At 46.8% G+C, this 18286-nt stretch overlaps 1 protein-coding gene across 1 annotated transcript in view; it reads left to right on the forward strand.

Moving 5' to 3' along the window:
• The window catches only part of LOC110501901 (glypican-6), a 161780-nt gene that overhangs the window by 132419 nt on the left and 11075 nt on the right, over positions 1 to 18286 (forward strand). The window contains exon 7 of the mRNA XM_036959354.2: positions 17842 to 17981. Coding sequence (XP_036815249.2) covers positions 17842 to 17981 — 140 coding nt within the window. The remainder of the gene's footprint in view (positions 1 to 17841; positions 17982 to 18286) is intronic.

The following is an 18286-nucleotide window of genomic DNA, read 5'->3' on the forward strand; positions in this document are numbered from 1 at the left end:
CGAGACTGCATTCAGAATATTGCGAATCACAATGGGTTTGACACAAGTGGTTTAGTGTTTTCTTCAAGGCCTTTAGAGCCACTTGTATGCTAAATAATTTGCCAGGCCGTTTCCAGGGAAATGAGGATGAAAAAAACAGGTGACTAGTTAGCAAATGTTTCAATCAGCATGGTTCTACCAGCATGGTACTATCGCCGTGGTTCTACCAGCATGGTACTATCATCGTGGTACTATCGCCGTGGTTCTACCAGCGTGGTACTATCGCCGTGGTTCTACCAGCGTGGTACTATCGCCGTGGTACTATCGCCGTGGTACTATCGCCGTGGTTCTATCACCGTGGTACTATCGCCGTGGTTCTACCAGCATGGTACTATCACCGTGGTTCTACCAGCATGGTACTATCACCGTGGTACTATCTCCGTGGTTCTATCACCGTGGTACTATCGCCGTGGTTCTACCAGCATGGTACTATCGCCGTGGTACTATCGCCGTGGTACTATCGCCGTGGTACTATCGCCTTGGTTCTATCACCGTGGTACTATCGCCGTGGTTCTACCAGCATGGTACTATCACCGTGGTACTATCGCCGTGGTTCTACCAGCATGGTACTATCACCGTGGTACTATCGCTGTGGTTCTATCACCGTGGTACTATCGCCGTGGTACTATCGCCGTGGTTCTACCAGCATGATACTATCACCGTGGTACTATCGCCGTGGTACTATCGCCGTGGTACTATTGCCGTGGTACTATCGTCGTGGTTCTACCAGCATGGTACTATCGCCGTGGTACTATCGCCGTGGTACTATCGCCGTGGTACTATCACCATGGTTCTACCAGCGTGGTACTATCGCCGTGGTACTATCACCATGGTTCTACCAGCATGGTACTATCACCATGGTTCTACCAGCGTGGTACTATCGCCGTGGTTCTACCAGCATGGTACTATCGCCGTGGTACTATCGGCGTGGTTCTACCAGCGTGGTACTATCGCCGTGGTTCTACCAGCGTGGTACTATCACCATGGTTCTACCAGCATGGTACAATCGCCGTGGTTCTACCAGCGTGGTACTATCGCTGTGGTTCTACCAGCGTGGTACTATCGCCGTGGTTCTACCAGCATGGTACTATCGCCGTGGTTCTACCAGCGTGGTACTATCGCCGTGGTTCTACCAGCGTGGTACTATCACCATGGTTCTACCAGCGTGGTACTATCACCATGTTTCTACCAGCGTGGTACTATCACCATGTTTCTATCACAGGATGAGATGAGGAGATGGGGGATACTAGTCTTTTGTCTCTCATTGTAGAATTCAGAATTCAAATAGTCAAATGTATACACATTCTATAATACTCTATAATAGTTTATAATATAATATCATTTCCTCTACAACATAGTTGTGGTGTTTTCTTGTATTTTATTTATTGAATTAGCTATCCACTAATTGATGATATTGTGAAACGAGGGGAGGGGATGAGCTGTGTGCCAAACAGCAGAAAGACAGCATGGCACCATGCACTCTCAGAACTGTGTCTAGTGACAGAGGGAAGAAAGCTATTTCTATTCCCAAACATGTCAGGATGCCACTCTGTTTGGAGATGTGAACAGCTGAACAGCCATGGCTCCACAACCATGTCAGGATGCCACTCTGCATGGAGACGTGAACTGCCATGGCTCCACAACCATGTCAGGATGCCACTCTGTTTGGAGATGTGAACAGCTGAACAGCCATTGCTCCACAACCATGTCAGGATGCCACTCTGCTTGGAGACGTGAACAGCCATGGCTCCACAACCATGTCAGGATGCCACTCTGCTTGGAGACGTGAACAGCCATGGCTCCACAACCATGTCAGGATGCCACTCTGTTTGGAGATGTGAACAGCTGAACAGCCATTGCTCCACAACCATGTCAGGATGCCACTCTGTTTGGAGACGTGAACAGCCATGGCTCCACAACCATGTCAGGATGCCACTCTGATTGGAGACGTGAACAGCCATGGCTCCACAACCATGTCAGGATGCCACTCTGCTTGGAGACGTGAACAGCTGAACAGCCATGGCTCTACAACCATGTCAGGATGCCACTCTGCTTGGAGACGTGAACAGCCATGGCTCCACAACCATGTCAGGATGCCACTCTGCTTGGAGACGTGAACAGCCATGGCTCCACAACCATGTCAGGATGCCACTCTGCTTGGAGACGTGAACAGCCATGGCTCCACAACCATGTCAGGATGCCACTCTGCTTGGAGAGGTGAACAGCTGAACAGCCATGGCTCCACAACCATGTCAGGATGCCACTCTGTTTGGAGATGTGAACAGCTGAACAGCCATGGCTCCACAACCATGTCAGGATGCCACTCTGCTTGGAGACGTGAACAGCTGAACAGCCTTGGCTCCACAACCATGTCAGGATGCCACTCTGCTTGGAGATGTGAACAGCTGAACAGCCATGGCTCCACAACCATGTCAGGATGCCACTCTGCTTGGAGATGTGAACAACTGAACAGCCATGGCTCCACAACCATGTCAGGATGCCACTCTGCTTGGAGACGTGAACAGCCATGGCTCCACAACCATGTCAGGATGCCTCTCTGCTTGGAGACATGAACAGCCATGGCTCCACAACCATGTCAGGATGCCTCTCTGCTTGGAGACGTGAACAGCCATGGCTCCACAACCATGTCAGGATGCCACTCTGCTTGGAGACGTGAACATCCATGGCTCCACAACCATGTCAGGATGCCACTCTGCTTGGAGACGTGAACAGCTGAACAGCCATGGCTCCACAACCATGTCAGGATGCCACTCTGCTTGGAGACATGAACAGCCATGGCTCCACAACCATGTCAGGATGCCTCTCTGCTTGGAGACGTGAACAGCCATGGCTCCACAACCATGTCAGGATGCCACTCTGCTCGGAGACGTGAACAGCCATGGCTACACAACCATGTCAGGATGCCACTCTGCTTGGAGACGTGAACAGCTGAACAGCCATGGCTCCACAACCATGTCAGGATGCCACTCTGTTTGGAGATGTGAACAGCTGAACAGCCATGGCTCCACAACCATGTCAGGATGCCACTCTGCTTGGAGACGTGAACAGCTGAACAGCCATGGCTCCACAACCATGTCAGGATGCCACTCTGTTTGGAGATGTGAACAGCTGAACAGCCATGGCTCCACAATCATGTCAGGATGCCACTCTGCTTGGAGACATGAACAGCCATGGCTCCACAACCATGTCAGGATGCCACTCTGCTTGGAGACGTGAACAGCCATGGCTCCACAACCATGTCAGGATGCCACTCTGCTTGGAGACGTGAACAGCAATGGCTCCACAACCATGTCAGGATGCCACTCTGCTTGGAGACGTGAACAGCCATGGCTCCACAACCATGTCAGGATGCCACTCTGCTTGGAGACGTGAACAGCCATAGCGCCACAACCATGTCAGGATGCCACTCTGCTTGGAGACGTGAACAGCCATGGCTCCACAACCATGTCAGGATGCCACTCTGCTAGGAGACGTGAACAGCCATGGCTCCACAACCATGTCAGGATGCCACTCTGCTTGGAGATGTGAACAGCTGAACAGCCATGGCTCCACAACCATGTCAGGATGCCACTCTGCTTGGAGATGTGAACAGCTGAACAGCCATGGCTCCACAACCATGTCAGGATGCCACTCTGTTTGGAGACGTGAACAGCTGAACAGCCATGGCTCCACAACCATGTCAGGATGCCACTCTGTTTGGAGATGTGAACAGCCATGGCTCCACAACCATGTCAGGATGCCACTCTGTTTGAAGATGTGAACAGCCATGGCTCCACAACCATGTCAGGATGCCACTCTGCTTGGAGATGTGAACAGCTGAACAGCCATGGCTCCACAACCATGTCAGGATGCCACTCTGTTTGGAGACGTGAACAGCTGAACAGCCATGGCTCCACAACCATGTCAGGATGCCACTCTGTTTGGAGATGTGAACAGTTATGTTCTCATAGGAGTGTTTCCAAATAACACATTCCTTCCCATCTCCAGACAAACATACCACTACCACCACTACCACCCACCTACCACAAACACAAGTTGGCCTACCCCGGCCAAACCCTGACCCGGACAACTCTGGGTTAATTGTGCGCCGCCCTATGGGCCTCCCAATCACAGCCGGTTGTGATACAGCCTGGAATCGAACCAGGGTCTGTAGTGACGCCTCTAGCACTTCGATGCAGAGCCTTAGACCGCTGTGCCACTCAGGGGGCCCTGAATTGGACAGTACCAATAACCTCTGCACATAACTTGAAACTAACTGCATGTAATTTGAAAAATAAATATGGCTATTAATATGCAGATATTTAATGTAATACTTGGCGGAACAGATTGGCATGATTCATTTTGGTGCATCTTCACACCAAGTTCCTCCTGGTCTCCTGTTAGCTGGATCTCCATCTGTGGATCATTCCTTCATCTTAACTAATGGTGTTGCCGGGGGAGGTACGGCCCAGCCGGGGGAGTAACGGCCCAGCCGGGGGAGTGACGGCCCAGCCGGGGGAGTGACGGCCCAGCCGGGGGAGGGACGGCCCAGCCGGGGGAGGGACGGCCCAGCCGGGGGAGGGACGGCCCAGCCGGGGGAGGGACGGCCCAGCCGGGGGAGGGACGGCCCAGCCGGGGGAGGGACGGCCCAGCCGGGGGAGGGACGGCCCAGCCGGGGGAGGGACGGCCCAGCCGGGGGAGGGACGGCCCAGCCGGGGGAGGGACGGCCCAACCGGGGGAGGGACGGCCCAGCCGGGGGAGGGACGGCCCAACCGGGGGAGTGACGGCCCAGCCGGGGGAGTGACGGCCCAGCCGGGGGAGTGACGGCCCAGCCGGGGGAGTGACGGCCCAGCCGGGGGAGGGACGGCCCAGCCGGGGGAGGGACGGCCCAGTCGGGGGAGGGACGGCCCAACCGGGGGAGGGACGGCCCAGTCGGGGGAGGGACGGCCCAGCCGGGGGAGTCGGGCCCAGCCGGGGGAGGGACGGCCCAGCCGGGGGAGGGGCGGCCCAGCCGGGGGAGGGACGGCCCAGCCGGGGGAGGGACGGCCCAGCCGGGGGAGGGACGGCCCAGCCGGGGGAGGGACGGCCCAGCCGGGGGAGTTAAGGCCCAGCCGGGGGAGTGACGGCCCAGCCGGGGGAGTGACGGCCCAGCCGGGGGAGGGACGGCCCAGCCGGGGGAGTCGGGCCCAGCCGGGGGAGGGACAGCCCAGCCGGGGGAGGGACGGCCCAGCCGGAGGAGGGACGGCCCAGCCGGGGGAGGGACGGCCCAGCCGGGGAAGGGACGGCCCAGCCGGGGGAGGGACGGCCCAGCCGGAGGAGGGACGGCCCAGACGGAGGAGGGACGGCCCAGCCGGGGAAGGGACGGCCCGTGATTGCTCCGAGTTTCCCTTTAATCATCTCCTCTCGCTTAACTACTTCTCCAGTCCTAGCCTAGGGCAAATCTCTTCCACAAACTTACAACCATTTCATCAATATTCTGTCATTTTACCTCCCCAAGGGATCCCTGTTTGATAAATGGAGTGCACCATGATAAAGTATATTGCCTAACTGCCTAGTCGCTCAGGGACTGAGCCCAGGGTATTCGGCAGGATATGTATAATGGGGCTACTCTGAATACGGCATGCTGGGTCAATTTGACTGTGGGTAAAATAGCTGTGATAACAGCAACTAATTGAAAGAAGTCACTTGGTTGTTGGTTCCTGTTCGCCCCCCTTTGTTAATACACTCCCCCTGGAACCTGCAAGCAAGAGGGATGAACAACGTGGGTACTTTACACAGAGTGGACAGAGCAACGTTTACTGCACAGTGACATACTGTATGTTAATACAGTAGGTTTGGTGCTATATTTTCAGAGCACAAACATACTGTATTTCTTTCATTAGTTGAACATGGTACACTATAACACACTACCTTGTAAAGCATTGGTTTCTTCAGGCAGTATGCATTTGGTCTTGTCCTGTCCTCTCAGCGTTATTATCTATCCGTGAAGGTTTAGAGATGAGAAAGAAGCGGCCTGATTTGTCTGTGATGGCACTTGAACAAATTATCCCTCAGAGAGAGAAGGCTGATTTGTCTTTGATGGAACTTGAGCAAATGATCCCTTTGAGAGAGAAGCCATTAACAGGTAATTATGCGTCCCCTGAAACGGCACTATCACAGCTATTTCAGGATCTAGAGAAGTAACAAGATGGAAACACAGCAACATGAAATGATGTTTAAAGGATTTATCTCATGCAAGTATACTGACGTGTTGAATAGAGTAAAAACTCCTCAAGGTATTTTAGAAATAAACGCCACAATTCAATATATATTTGGAAATGTAATCAAAACAGCAGTTTATTGTCACCATAAATAACACCTGACACCAGTCATAACTGTACTGTTTGTTTCTTCTACTGTAATTGAAGAGGCACTGGATCATGGTCAAAGTCGATCGCCGTTATTCTGTAGATATGAGTTGTTGTTTCACCGTTGCTCTACGGGTGCTATCCCCTTGACGAAACTGGAGGATTGCACATTCCCAAGAGTTGATATACAGTATGTGGAGACCTTGTGAGTGGTAACACAGTTTTCATGTCCATTGTTCTGTAGCCTTGCTTGTCTCTGTTTTATCCTCTCAACCGTAACACTGAGAAACATCCTGCTTCATTTTTTTCCCCCACAGTTCCAAAGTTAAATCAAATCAACCTCAAAATAATAGGTCCATTTGAATGACAATAAGACTCTCGCCCTCACGTCAAGTATGTGCTGCTGCCGGGAAGCATTGTAATAACAGTCACAAAGACGGGGCTGTCACAGACGCATGGTGCCATCACTCTTAGGTATTGGAATGATACACAGGCGGGACACACCACCCCCATGCTGGGATCTCTGTGTTAAATCATAGCCTTCCGCTCGTGGCAGATTTAATCCAGAGACGTAATCAGGACTCTAGGGAACCGAGGCAGGGTGGCTGGGGCTGCATAGGGCTGAGGCTGCATAAGGCTGAGGCTGCATAGGGCTGAGGCTGCATGGGGCTGAAGCTGCATAGGGCTGAGGCTGCATAGGGCTGAGGCTGCATAGGGCTGCATAGGGCTGCATAGGGCTGAGGCTGCGTAGGGCTGAGGCTGCATAGGGCTGCATAGGGCTGGGGCTGCATGGGGCTGAGGCTGCATGGGGCTGCATAGGGCTGGGGCTGCATAGGGCTGGGGCTGCATGGGGCTGCATAGGGCTGGGGCTGCATAGGGCTGGGGCTGCATAGGGCTGAGGCTGCGTAGGGCTGAGGCTGCATGGGGGTGGGGCTGTATAGGGCTGGGGCTGCATAGGGCTGAGGCTGCATGGGGCTGCATGGGGCTGAGGTTGCATGGGGCTGCATAGGGCTGAGGCTGCATGGGGCTGCATGGGGCTGAGGCTGCATGGGGCTGCATGGGGCTGAGGCTGCATGGGGCTGCATAGGGCTGGGGCTGCATAGGGCTGAGGCTGCATGGGGCTGAGGCTGCATGGGGCTGCATAGGGCTGAGGCTGCATAGGGCTGAGGCTGCATAGGGCTGAGGCTGCATAGGGCTGAGGCTGCATAGGGCTGAGGCTGCATAGGGCTGAGGCTGCATAGGGTTGAGGCTGCATAGGGTTGAGACAGCATAGGGCTGTGGCTGCATAGGGCTGGGGCTACTCGGATTTAGGGCAGCTGGGTTCATGGCTGGAGCCGGGGGGTAGGACTTGGGCTGCTGAGACTGAATTGTGGGGGTGTGGCAGGAGCTAGAGGGCTGGAGCTGCAGGATGATAGGCCTCCACCTATTGCAGCATGGATAAATAGTCAATGGCTTCCAAATGCTTTTATCTTGTAGCCATTGGAAAACAGTATACCAGAGTACCACAAATTCGCCACAGTTTGGCATTGATTGAAGCACTTTATTCAAATCCAATTTCAGAGTACTGCTGATACAATGCGACAAGTTCAGAATGCTGCGGATGACAGCTAACTTTCTCCCTATTGTTTCCCGAAATACAGTTATGATATTACTCACCAAGATATTCTCTTTACAATAATGGATGGCCGTTTGCCAATGGCATCAGTTTTTTTGTGATTTGGAAGTTTCATTTTGTTTCTTGCAAGTGAGTGTACTGCAGTAGGCTATAGTTTTATGATACAAACGACCCTTTGAAGTTACTGTAAAGAGTGACCGTGTCATTTCCTGACTCGAGTAGGATTGAAGAACTGTTCAGGTGTATCCATCCTGTCTCTGCATAACCTGGAAGCATAAACAGCTGTTTGTTCTATTTTAGGGGTCACAGAGGGGAAACATGTTTATATTTGCCCTCTGTTGATTGTTATTGATTAGGGTGAAATGAGCCCCACACATCCACTGCCTGCTCTAAGCAGTGAACCCTGTCACCTGTCAGATACAGCAGTTCTCCTTCAAGGACACACACACACACACACACACACACACACTCTCTCTCTTATTGTGGAAAGTCTTGTTCAAAACACAATCACAGAGGTCATTTACTCAGTATGTGTATTTTTTGGGGTGCCAATATTATTTTTGTTCTAGATTTTTAATATGCAGAGTGGGTTTGGGAACAGATGGTGTGTCGTGGTTGAGAAGCTGTGCTGTTTATGAGGATACCCAGGCCCAGGAGGAAGGGTTTATGAGGTGATAGACACCAGTGATTAAATAGCCGTGTCGAGGGACACACACCCACAGGGCCTCACAGCACCGCCACCATTCTCTAACACTGGAGGCGGAGAATGGAGAATGACTAGGGAACAGGGGACAAGGACATCTGCAGTCTTCAAAAGCATAGGTATGGTTTTCTAAGATTGTTTAGATTTCACTTTTGTTGAATACGGTACTGTAACAGGTACTGTAATATATATTTTAGCAACCTTGTCAAAGGGCAGGGCTGTCTAATTCAGCCCTTATCCCAGGCTTGAATCAGTCTCTACTGGTAGATAGAACCAGCAGTGTTGCCCAATGCAGTAGCGTAGAGTCTGATGAGCAAGCTGAAATATTAATTTAGCTGTGGACAGAGATATGTGTGTCAGGGGGGCAACCATTCCATCTCAGTGTTGGTCATAGTCAGAGACTATGTGTATAGCAGGTGCAGAGAGAGCAGACTCCGTCATCTCTGTACTGTAATTGAGATGCAGCTAGAATACAGCATTTAAAATGAAAACCTATTTAAATGCAGACAGTAGCGACTGTTGCCATGGAAAATAATTTGATCATGGTGTTCTCTGCCCCTTGTTGTTTCTGCGGCCAGACCTTCTGTACAGGCTATGATTAGACTCATTTACTAGCAGTGTTGTGACTGAACGATAGCTTTTATACGCAGTTGATGACATCCTTTGTTATTCATTTAGAAAACCCATAATTAACAGCTGATTTATCATCAATGTGGACTTTGTAAGTGACATTAAAGACACTAAGGGTTTAGAGATGAGAAAATTGGAACGAAAATATGTTTAATTAACGCAGCGCTGAATCACTTGAGGGCATGACCCCTTTTAACACATCTGACCTCAGCAGTCTGACAGCCAGTGGACATTGACATTTGGTCATGTAGTTTAGTCCCCTTGGTCTTTCTTCATCCAGTAGACAGTTTAGAGATTGGTTATGAGGCCTGGCAGCATTGTACAGCAGCCAGGGGAGGAGGGGGACTTTGGCTTCGGAGCCGGTGAAACGTCAGATTTAGATCTGGAGGCAAGGGCATCTGAACACCCCCAACAGAGGTGACAGAAGAGTGATAAGGCAGGTGTCATTTTTATCAATACACACAGATATTCTAAGTTTACATTTTATTTTTTTACCGTTGTAGCCTAGGTAGTGATAATCATCTGTAAGTATTCTGTCCGCCCAATTATTTCCCACAATGAGAAAATAGAGTCTGTACGACATGTTTGATTTGGAACACACTGCTTTGAATTTTGAAGGCACTTTAGTTGAGTTTAAAAGTAAAGTCATGTCCCTGGATGACAGGTAGTGTGTATGTTATTTACAGCCAACATTAGCACATTACAGCCTCCTTTTTAATCATGTTTACAGCTGGATTAATCCCCAGTACTGCTGTTTACATCCATTAGTTAGACCTGCTGGTTTCCCACTGGTAATCTGCCTGCAGACAGCTGCAGGGAGAGGGAGTGGAAGAGAGAATTGTAGAGAGAGAGATGTATGACTCAGGACAGGGAGGGAGAGTAGGCAGCAGACAAGGCTGGACTCTGCTGCAGCATTTGATCTTCTCTGTTTAATTTCATGTTTCATCTTCAATGTTTTCGCACATTATTCTGTCCAAACCATAACACTTTCCTTTTTTAACATGACCTTTATGTGAAAAGCTTGGTGGCAACGGTATGCTATTTCACTATATGAATACAAACAAGTGATACCTGAAATGTCATTTGAAATTCAGAAAGCCTCGGTACCCAGCAATCCTGAAACACTTTCACATTTCCCAATGAAGTTGTTCCCTGTTTGTCAGGTTCTGTGGCCATCCCTGCATGTCGGTGCAATCAGCACGCATGTGTCCTCTGGAGGTATTCTAAATATTCTGTCATTGGCTTAAAGGACTGCTCTGTGCTTTGAAGAGCGATGGATTATAGATGGCATGATGCATTAAACAGAATGTACATATTAGTTCAGAAGCAGAGAGACAAGCCCAGGCTCTTTGTTAGGGTAGTCCTGGGTTTTCTTTTACCTAAAAAAAGACCCCACAGTGAGATTAGCTAGTAAAATACAGAAACTCTGAACAGTAACAGTACTCTCTTGATGACTGTTATGATATATTCTTTATTAAATACCCTGGACATTATTACCACCATAAATCAGACTGTAGGTTGGCAAATGAAGTCTACAGTGATTTGTACACAGGTTAGCGTTTTTCATCATGAATGTTGTTCTAGACGCAGCTCTGCAGAGTGGTCTCTAGCTAGCACAGCCACAAAGCCATAAAATGTGATTTTAACCTTAACCCTAACCTTAACCACACTGCTAATCCTAATGCCTAAACCTAACCTTAAATTAAGACGAAAAAGCTATACTTTTTTAAATATTTTTTTAAATATCATGAATTTTTACAGTATAGCCAATTTTGAGTCTGCAGCCGGCCCATCAAGTGGAAATCAGTCAGCTCTGCCTCCAGGGCAAGTTTCATGACAATAAATGTCAACCTGCGATTTGCACTGTATTTATTTCCTCGACAGGGAATGCTGCCAGCTATCCATTTAACACCCAGCTCATATATAATGGCACATTTTCCGTTTTTTGTAGTGCAACATGTAATTGTGCTCATAAAAGTGGCAAATAAAAGGAAATGAGTAGATAAACATAAGTCTGTCTTCACTGTGATCACTTCTCAATCCTAATCAGAGGACCAGTTTTAATAATCACGCCTTTAATGTCCTGTGGCTACACATTTGTCGGTGGTGGATGTTAGAGAAGACAGAAAGTGTTAATTTCCCAAGGGGTATTTTCATCTATTTCAACAACCTGATGCTTCTAGGATGTTTGCCATGTTAGTTTGTACGCTTTTGATTTGAATGGGAATATCTCCTACTGTGAACATAATCTTAGTTTCTCTGTCTTTCTCTGTCTTTCTGTCTCTCTGTCTCTCTCTCGATCACAGTCTCTCTCGTTCTCTCTCTATCTCTTCTCAATATTCCCTCCTCATTGACAACCTGCACATACTGTACCTGTCAGTCAGTGCTTCTCAGCCTCCACTTTCTTTGCATACACTAGAGAATACAAACTTCCTCCCCAGTGTTTGTGGCGCTATGGAGAGCTGAGATGATGTGCTCTACTTTACATGCTGAGGATCTTTATGTATCTCTGCATTTTACCTAAAGATATTTTTGCCATAATACAAATTGGTTACATATGCTTTATCACTTGCTGGTCCAGATACTCCAATTCCCATGGCATATTAACAGGGCAAGAGGCAGAACAGTTTAAAGTGTGGTCTTGTTTATTTTTCTGCATGAGTATTAACTATGAATACCATTTGCATAATCCATACTTTTTAAAATTGATTATTTGTTTGTTTGTGTGTGTGTGTGCGCGTACCTGTGTTTATGTGTGTGCATGTGTGTATACAGTAATATATAATGTCTGGTACAGTATGTTAGGTTTAGATGGTCTCACTCTCTAACACTCACACACACCAGCATTTCCCAAACTCGGTCCTCGGGACCCAAGGGGTGCACATTTTGTTTTTTGCTTAATACTGTCTGCATTAAGCTTGATGACTAGTTCATTATTTCAATCAGCTGTGTAGTGTTATTGTAAAAAAACTAAACGTCCACCCCTTGGGGTCCCGAGGACCGAGTTTTGGGAAACACTGCCACACACACACCTTCAATTTCTCAGAGATGGACTGCCATCTAGTGGTCATATCGCCAGCCTGCCTGTATCAGCTTATTGATGCAGTCCTCATACCATTTTATTTATTCATAGGGAATGCAGAATAAAGATGGAGACTGACTCAGATAGCCAAAAACAGCTTATAGAAGTAAATTGCATCTGGTCTACTTGTGAAAAAGCACACTCTCCCTTCCTCTTTATTTATTCTCACTCCTTGGGTGTGCTGAATTATTTGAAGGTGAGGTAGAAAATAAAAGTCAAATTCCATTTAGATGGTATAAAAGGACATTTTCTCTCTCTGGAGATGGTCTTTGTTCGCTCTGTAGGAATATCAGTTATATATTGAAATGTTCCTAGAATGAGGGCTATCAATAAATCATAGAGATGCATAGAGTACTCTAGTGCCCAAAAGCCAGTTTTACCATTTTGAAGTAGTCAACTTGGTGGGACTTCCTATGGTTTAAGGAAGGATTACATAATCCCATCTCGGTTATCAGCAGAGTCAGCCAATGAATTATACTCGTGAGCAAACATTCCATAACTGCAGGTGGTAGTAAATAGCCAACAATGGCTTTATACCTGTTCCAACAACACTCTCTAGATGGCAGTATACTGCACACCCTTACAGTTTGTTTACCAACTCCAAGTAGTAATAGAAGAAGAACATGGACTACTTCAAAATGGAGATGGCCTCAATGTCACTGCCCGTATGCTCCCAGACGCTATAATGGGACAGATACGACATTGCAATCTCTTTACATTTATATAAAATAAATACATACTTAATGTATTCAGTTATTTTGTTATGAAACTGAATTGTGTGACTATATCACCCCCTAAATCAATAAGAATATCTAACTACTCTAAAAGCCAGTTAAATCTGGAGCCTTGTCATATTTTCATGTCTATGCCATTAAACTCCCATTAAACACATTAATTGCTTTTGTTTTACAGAACATAAAGCTAAAGCCCTCATTTATTGTCAAAGCTCTGTAATACAGACTGGACAAAATTAATCTCTTATCTCCTCTTTACACCATCCAGCCACCCACACAGCCCCCTCACCAACACAGCCCCTCGCCACACAGGCCCTCACCAACACAGCCCCTCGCCACACAGGCCCTCACCAACACAGCCCCGTTCAGTTCCTCAGATCATCTGTCACAAGGGAATCGTGGTCCACTTAATATGGGGGAGGAGTCAGTGGTATGTCAATGTAATCTCTGTTTTTTGTTTCAATTGGGATCACATGAGATCGATGTTTACCTCTCCTTTGTAACATACAATGACGCAGATATATAAACACTAAACGTTTTAGATCAACTACTCATTCAAGGCTTTATCTTTATTTTATTTTTTTACTATTTTCTACATTGCAGAATAATAGTGAAGACATCAAAACTATGAAATAACACACATGGCATCATGTCGTAACCAGAAGTGTGCTATCCTGATGCAGTCAGTTGTGTGGTGTAGTTAAATATGGCCAGTGATGTTAGTGCTCTGAGTGGAGTCCTGACCCCTCTGGGCAGCAGTATCAGAGCTGCTAAAGTGCTTTGGCATCCGTGTGACAGGATGAACACCTCAAAAGCAGTGGCGGCGACCCCACTGTAAGTTCTGCACCTTTTCATGTTCAACTACAGGTTCACTACAATTTAACCTGCAGACAGATAATGGGAACACCCTGATGTTATCAGGTTTCCCTTCAGCTTTTGTGAAACACGTAAATCCAAACATTTTAAAAACAACATCCAGCTATTTGTATTTATTATAGATCCCTGTTAGTTCCTGCCAAGGCAGCAGCAACTCTTCCTGGGATTTATTATGGATCCCCAATTGGTTTGTGCAAAGGCAGCAGCTATTCTTCCTGGGGTCCAGCCATTTTAAGGCAATTTACATCAGAGTTAAAACATTACACTTCCCTACACATTACTACAACATATTTACAATACAAAATCCAAATGTGCGTGTGTATAGAGTGCGTGTGTTAGCGTGTGTGTGTGTGTGCGCGTGGGTCTGTGCCTGTGTGTGTCTCTTCACAGTCCATACTGTTCCACAAGGTGTAGTTTTATTTAAAAAAAATATCTGACTTTACTGCCTTCCTGAGTTACGTGATATGGAATAATGTTCCATGTTGTCATGGCTCTATGTAGTACTGTGTATTGGCCTTGGCGGCATATTTTGTGGGGGTATGCATGGGTGTCTGAGCATGTGTGCTAGTCGCCTAAACAGACAGCTCGGTGCATTCAACACGTCAATACCTCTCACAAATAATGTGATAAAGTGAGCCAGGGGAGATTGACATGCATGTTATTCATGTTGGATCTCCGTGTACATTTAAGGGCCAGTCGTGCTGCTCTGTTCTTGGCCAATTGTAATTTGCGTATGTCCCTCTTTGTGACACCTGACCATAGGACAGGACAGTAAGTCCAGGTGCCACAAAACTAGGGCCTGTAGGACTTGTTGTTTGATAGCAATGTCAAGAAGGCATGCTGTAGCAGCGCTTTATCACAGACAGACCTCTCCCCATCTTAGCTACCTTTGCATCAGTATGTTTTGACCACAACAGTTTACTATTCAGGGTTACACCAAGCAGTTTAGTCTCCTCAACTTGTTCAATTTCCACATAATTCGGGTGTAGTGAATGATTTGTCCCAAATACAATGCTTTTAGTTTTAGAAATATTTAGGACTAACTCATTTCTTGCCACCCATTCTGAAACTGACTGCAGTGATTTCACTTGCTGTGGTAGCTTACGTGTACAGTGTTGAGTCATCAGCATACATAGATAGACACACAGGCTTTACTCCGAGACAGTGGTAGGTCATTAGAAGAGATTGAAAAAAGTAAGGGGCCTAGACAGCTGCCCTGGGGAATTCCTGACCCTACCTGGACAATGTTGGAGAGGCTTCCATTAAAGAACACACCTAGTGTTCTGTTAGACAGGTAACTCTTGGTCCACAGTAGAGTAGGGGATGTAAAGCCATAACACATATGTTTTTCTAGCAGCAGATTATGATCAATAATGTCAAAAGCTGCACTGAACTCTAACAAAACAATCGTTTTATTATTTACCTCAGCCAATTATCAGCCATTTGTGTAAGTGGTTACATCTTAAATGCCCTTCCCTATAAGCATGCTGAAAATCTTTTGTTAATTGGTTTACTGTGAAATAGCATTGTATCTGGTCAAACACAAAAGTTTACTTTTTTTTACAAGGGTTGGTAACAGGCTAATTGGTCAGCTGTTTGAGGCAGTAAAAGGTGCTTTGCTATTCTTGGGTAGCGGAATTACTTTTGCTTCCCTCCAGGCCTGAGTGCACACACTGTCCATTAGGCTAAGATTGAAGAGATGGCAAATGGGAGTGGCAATATCATCCACTATCATTCTCAGTAATGTTCCATCCAGATTGTCAGACCCCGGTGGCTTGTCATTGTTGATAGACAACAATTTGTTCACCTCTTCCACACTCACTTTACGGAATTCAAAATTACAATGTTTGTCTTTCATAATTTGGTCAGTTATGCATGGATGTGTAGGTTCAGAATTTGTTGTCATGCCTAAATTTGCTAATCTTGCCAAGGAAAAAAATAATTCAAGTAGTTGGCAGTATCAGTGGGCTTTGTGATGAATGATGTTATCTGTTATTAGCAAGTTATCGATTTCATGGACCTTGTTTTTTAGGCTACATATGTTTCTGTGTTTTTTTTAGTGGGTAGATCAGCTTTAATATTGTGGATAGATTAGCTTTCATCAATGTAATTGTCTGCATCATTTCCAACCCCCATATATATATTTTTATCCCCCCCCCCCCCCATTTCACAATAGTTATCGTTTGCATGTTTTGAATCCCATCTCTGAAGACCATCCAGATTTGATTTCTATTTGCCATATATTCTTTACTGTGCCGATTCACATAAATTCTGAACTTATATACATTTTATGGACACAGTATATTTTACATTAGTTATCTTGTTGTTTTTAGTCCCATCCTTCAGCTCCACTCAACCCCTTCCATCTATCCCTGAATACCATCCAGTTTTGATTTTGTATTTGCCATATATTTTTAACTGTGCTGTTTCACAAATGTTCTGAACCTTTCTATTCTCATAGTTTCTGCAGATTGTAAATTAAAGGCTACATATGTTAATGTGGGCTACTTTTAGCTCTTTTCTGCGATTCTTGATTGTTTTTATTGCTTTACTGTGAGGCTTATCAGAGGTAGACATGACAGTGATATTTATGTTTGAGCTGACTGACAGTGGACTTCCTACAAGGGCAAACCACCTCAGTGCTAACAGTATATCTCAGGTTCGTAGGTGATTGATTACTGCTGACAATAGCTGTAGGATTGACATAAGCATTCAGGGGAGTTGGAGGGACATACATTAGGTTACTTACAATATGACTGACAACACCCCTGGGACAATGTACATTTGCAGCAGCGCTACGACTAATCAACGGCACAATGTTAGGGATTATCTGAGCAGGGCTTGGGTCACAGATTAGTCATTGTCTCAACGCAGCCTTGAAATATACGGACAGGATCCATGAGCCAAGATGATTTGGATGGACTCCGTTTCCAAAGGGTGACAAAGTTATCTATAAAAGCTACACCAACAGAGCTACAGTAGCCTTTTAGCCAGCTGCGTAATGCCAGTAACCTTTTAGCCAGCTGTGTAATGCCAGTAGCCTGCTGAATCTTTCACAGCCGTGACCCAGCGATGGTACCTGGCCTGAAATAATTGGCCGCTTTTTGGAATCTTTCAAAGCTAGAATCAGTTCTTTAAAAAACATTTTCAGCAGTTCTGAGCTAGTCCTCCTAATGCCGTTTGACCCCACATGGACTGCGCCAGCGCCAGCCCCCCGCAGCAGTCGTAAAACGGTAGGAAGATGCCTTGTAATTTCCTGTACTCATGCTCCAGGGTAGCACAGGGTTTTTGCCCCGGAACCGAGATGTTTCTCACCATAGAGCTGCCAATGATGACAGCTGGTGAAATGGCTGAGGTCCTGCCGTTCTATTGCCTTGAGTGGTTTAGAAGGACCCTCAAAGTTTATGGTGCAAGTCACTAAGCATGTTGTGGTTGTTATATACATGTGTCTGAGGATGACTCTGTGGGGTGCTGGGCTGGACCATAGAGAGAGATACAGAATATTGTATCTCTGGTCTGGACTAAGCTTTTCTCAACATTAGCCTTTATCAGTTCTTTATAGGGCACATGTTATTTGTCTCCTTGAGCTCTGGGCAAAATGCATTTTTAAACATGTATCCTCTCAGAATGTACACTGACAATTGTACCATTATTTTAGCTGCAATATATGTGTTCCATGGGATGATAAAGTGGCAAGTGTACACTGCAGTCTTTATCCCAATATGATGTACCCCTCCCTCCCTGATGAGTTTGCGTAACATCATCCTCAAGTCAGTGTGATGTTAAATCTACCTCTCATTCTTTCACATGCTCAGTTGATTGACATCAAGGAGAAACTGAAGCTGTTCAAGAAGTTCTGGTCCAACCTGCCTGAGGACATCTGCAAGCCACACAGGTTGACAGCAGGGAATGCCACCGATGATGACCAGTGTTGGAATGGGCACACCAAGGGCAGGTAAGATTCGACTACAATAAGTGTTCGCACCTGAACACAAGCTGCTTACCCCAAACACTTGGGTAAACTAGCACTAAATTACTTCCACAATATGTCTGGTCCCTGAATTAAGAACCATTCTGATTATGTATTTTGCGCTGGCCCAAATATGGCAGTTTGCTATTGGAGAGCCTTGACATTTCTGGCTGAGGCATTGCAAAACAAGTGGAAACACTGCTATGCACTCGTAAGTTCGAGGAGTTTGGAGACATAAAAGCACCCGACCAAACAGAGTCTTAACAGATGCCTTCCCTGGTGACGCCCTT

This window comes from Oncorhynchus mykiss, chromosome 22, assembly GCF_057628025.1.
Source record: "Oncorhynchus mykiss isolate SJ-2025 chromosome 22, ASM5762802v1, whole genome shotgun sequence".
In the NCBI taxonomy this organism is placed as follows: Eukaryota; Metazoa; Chordata; class Actinopteri; order Salmoniformes; family Salmonidae; genus Oncorhynchus; species Oncorhynchus mykiss.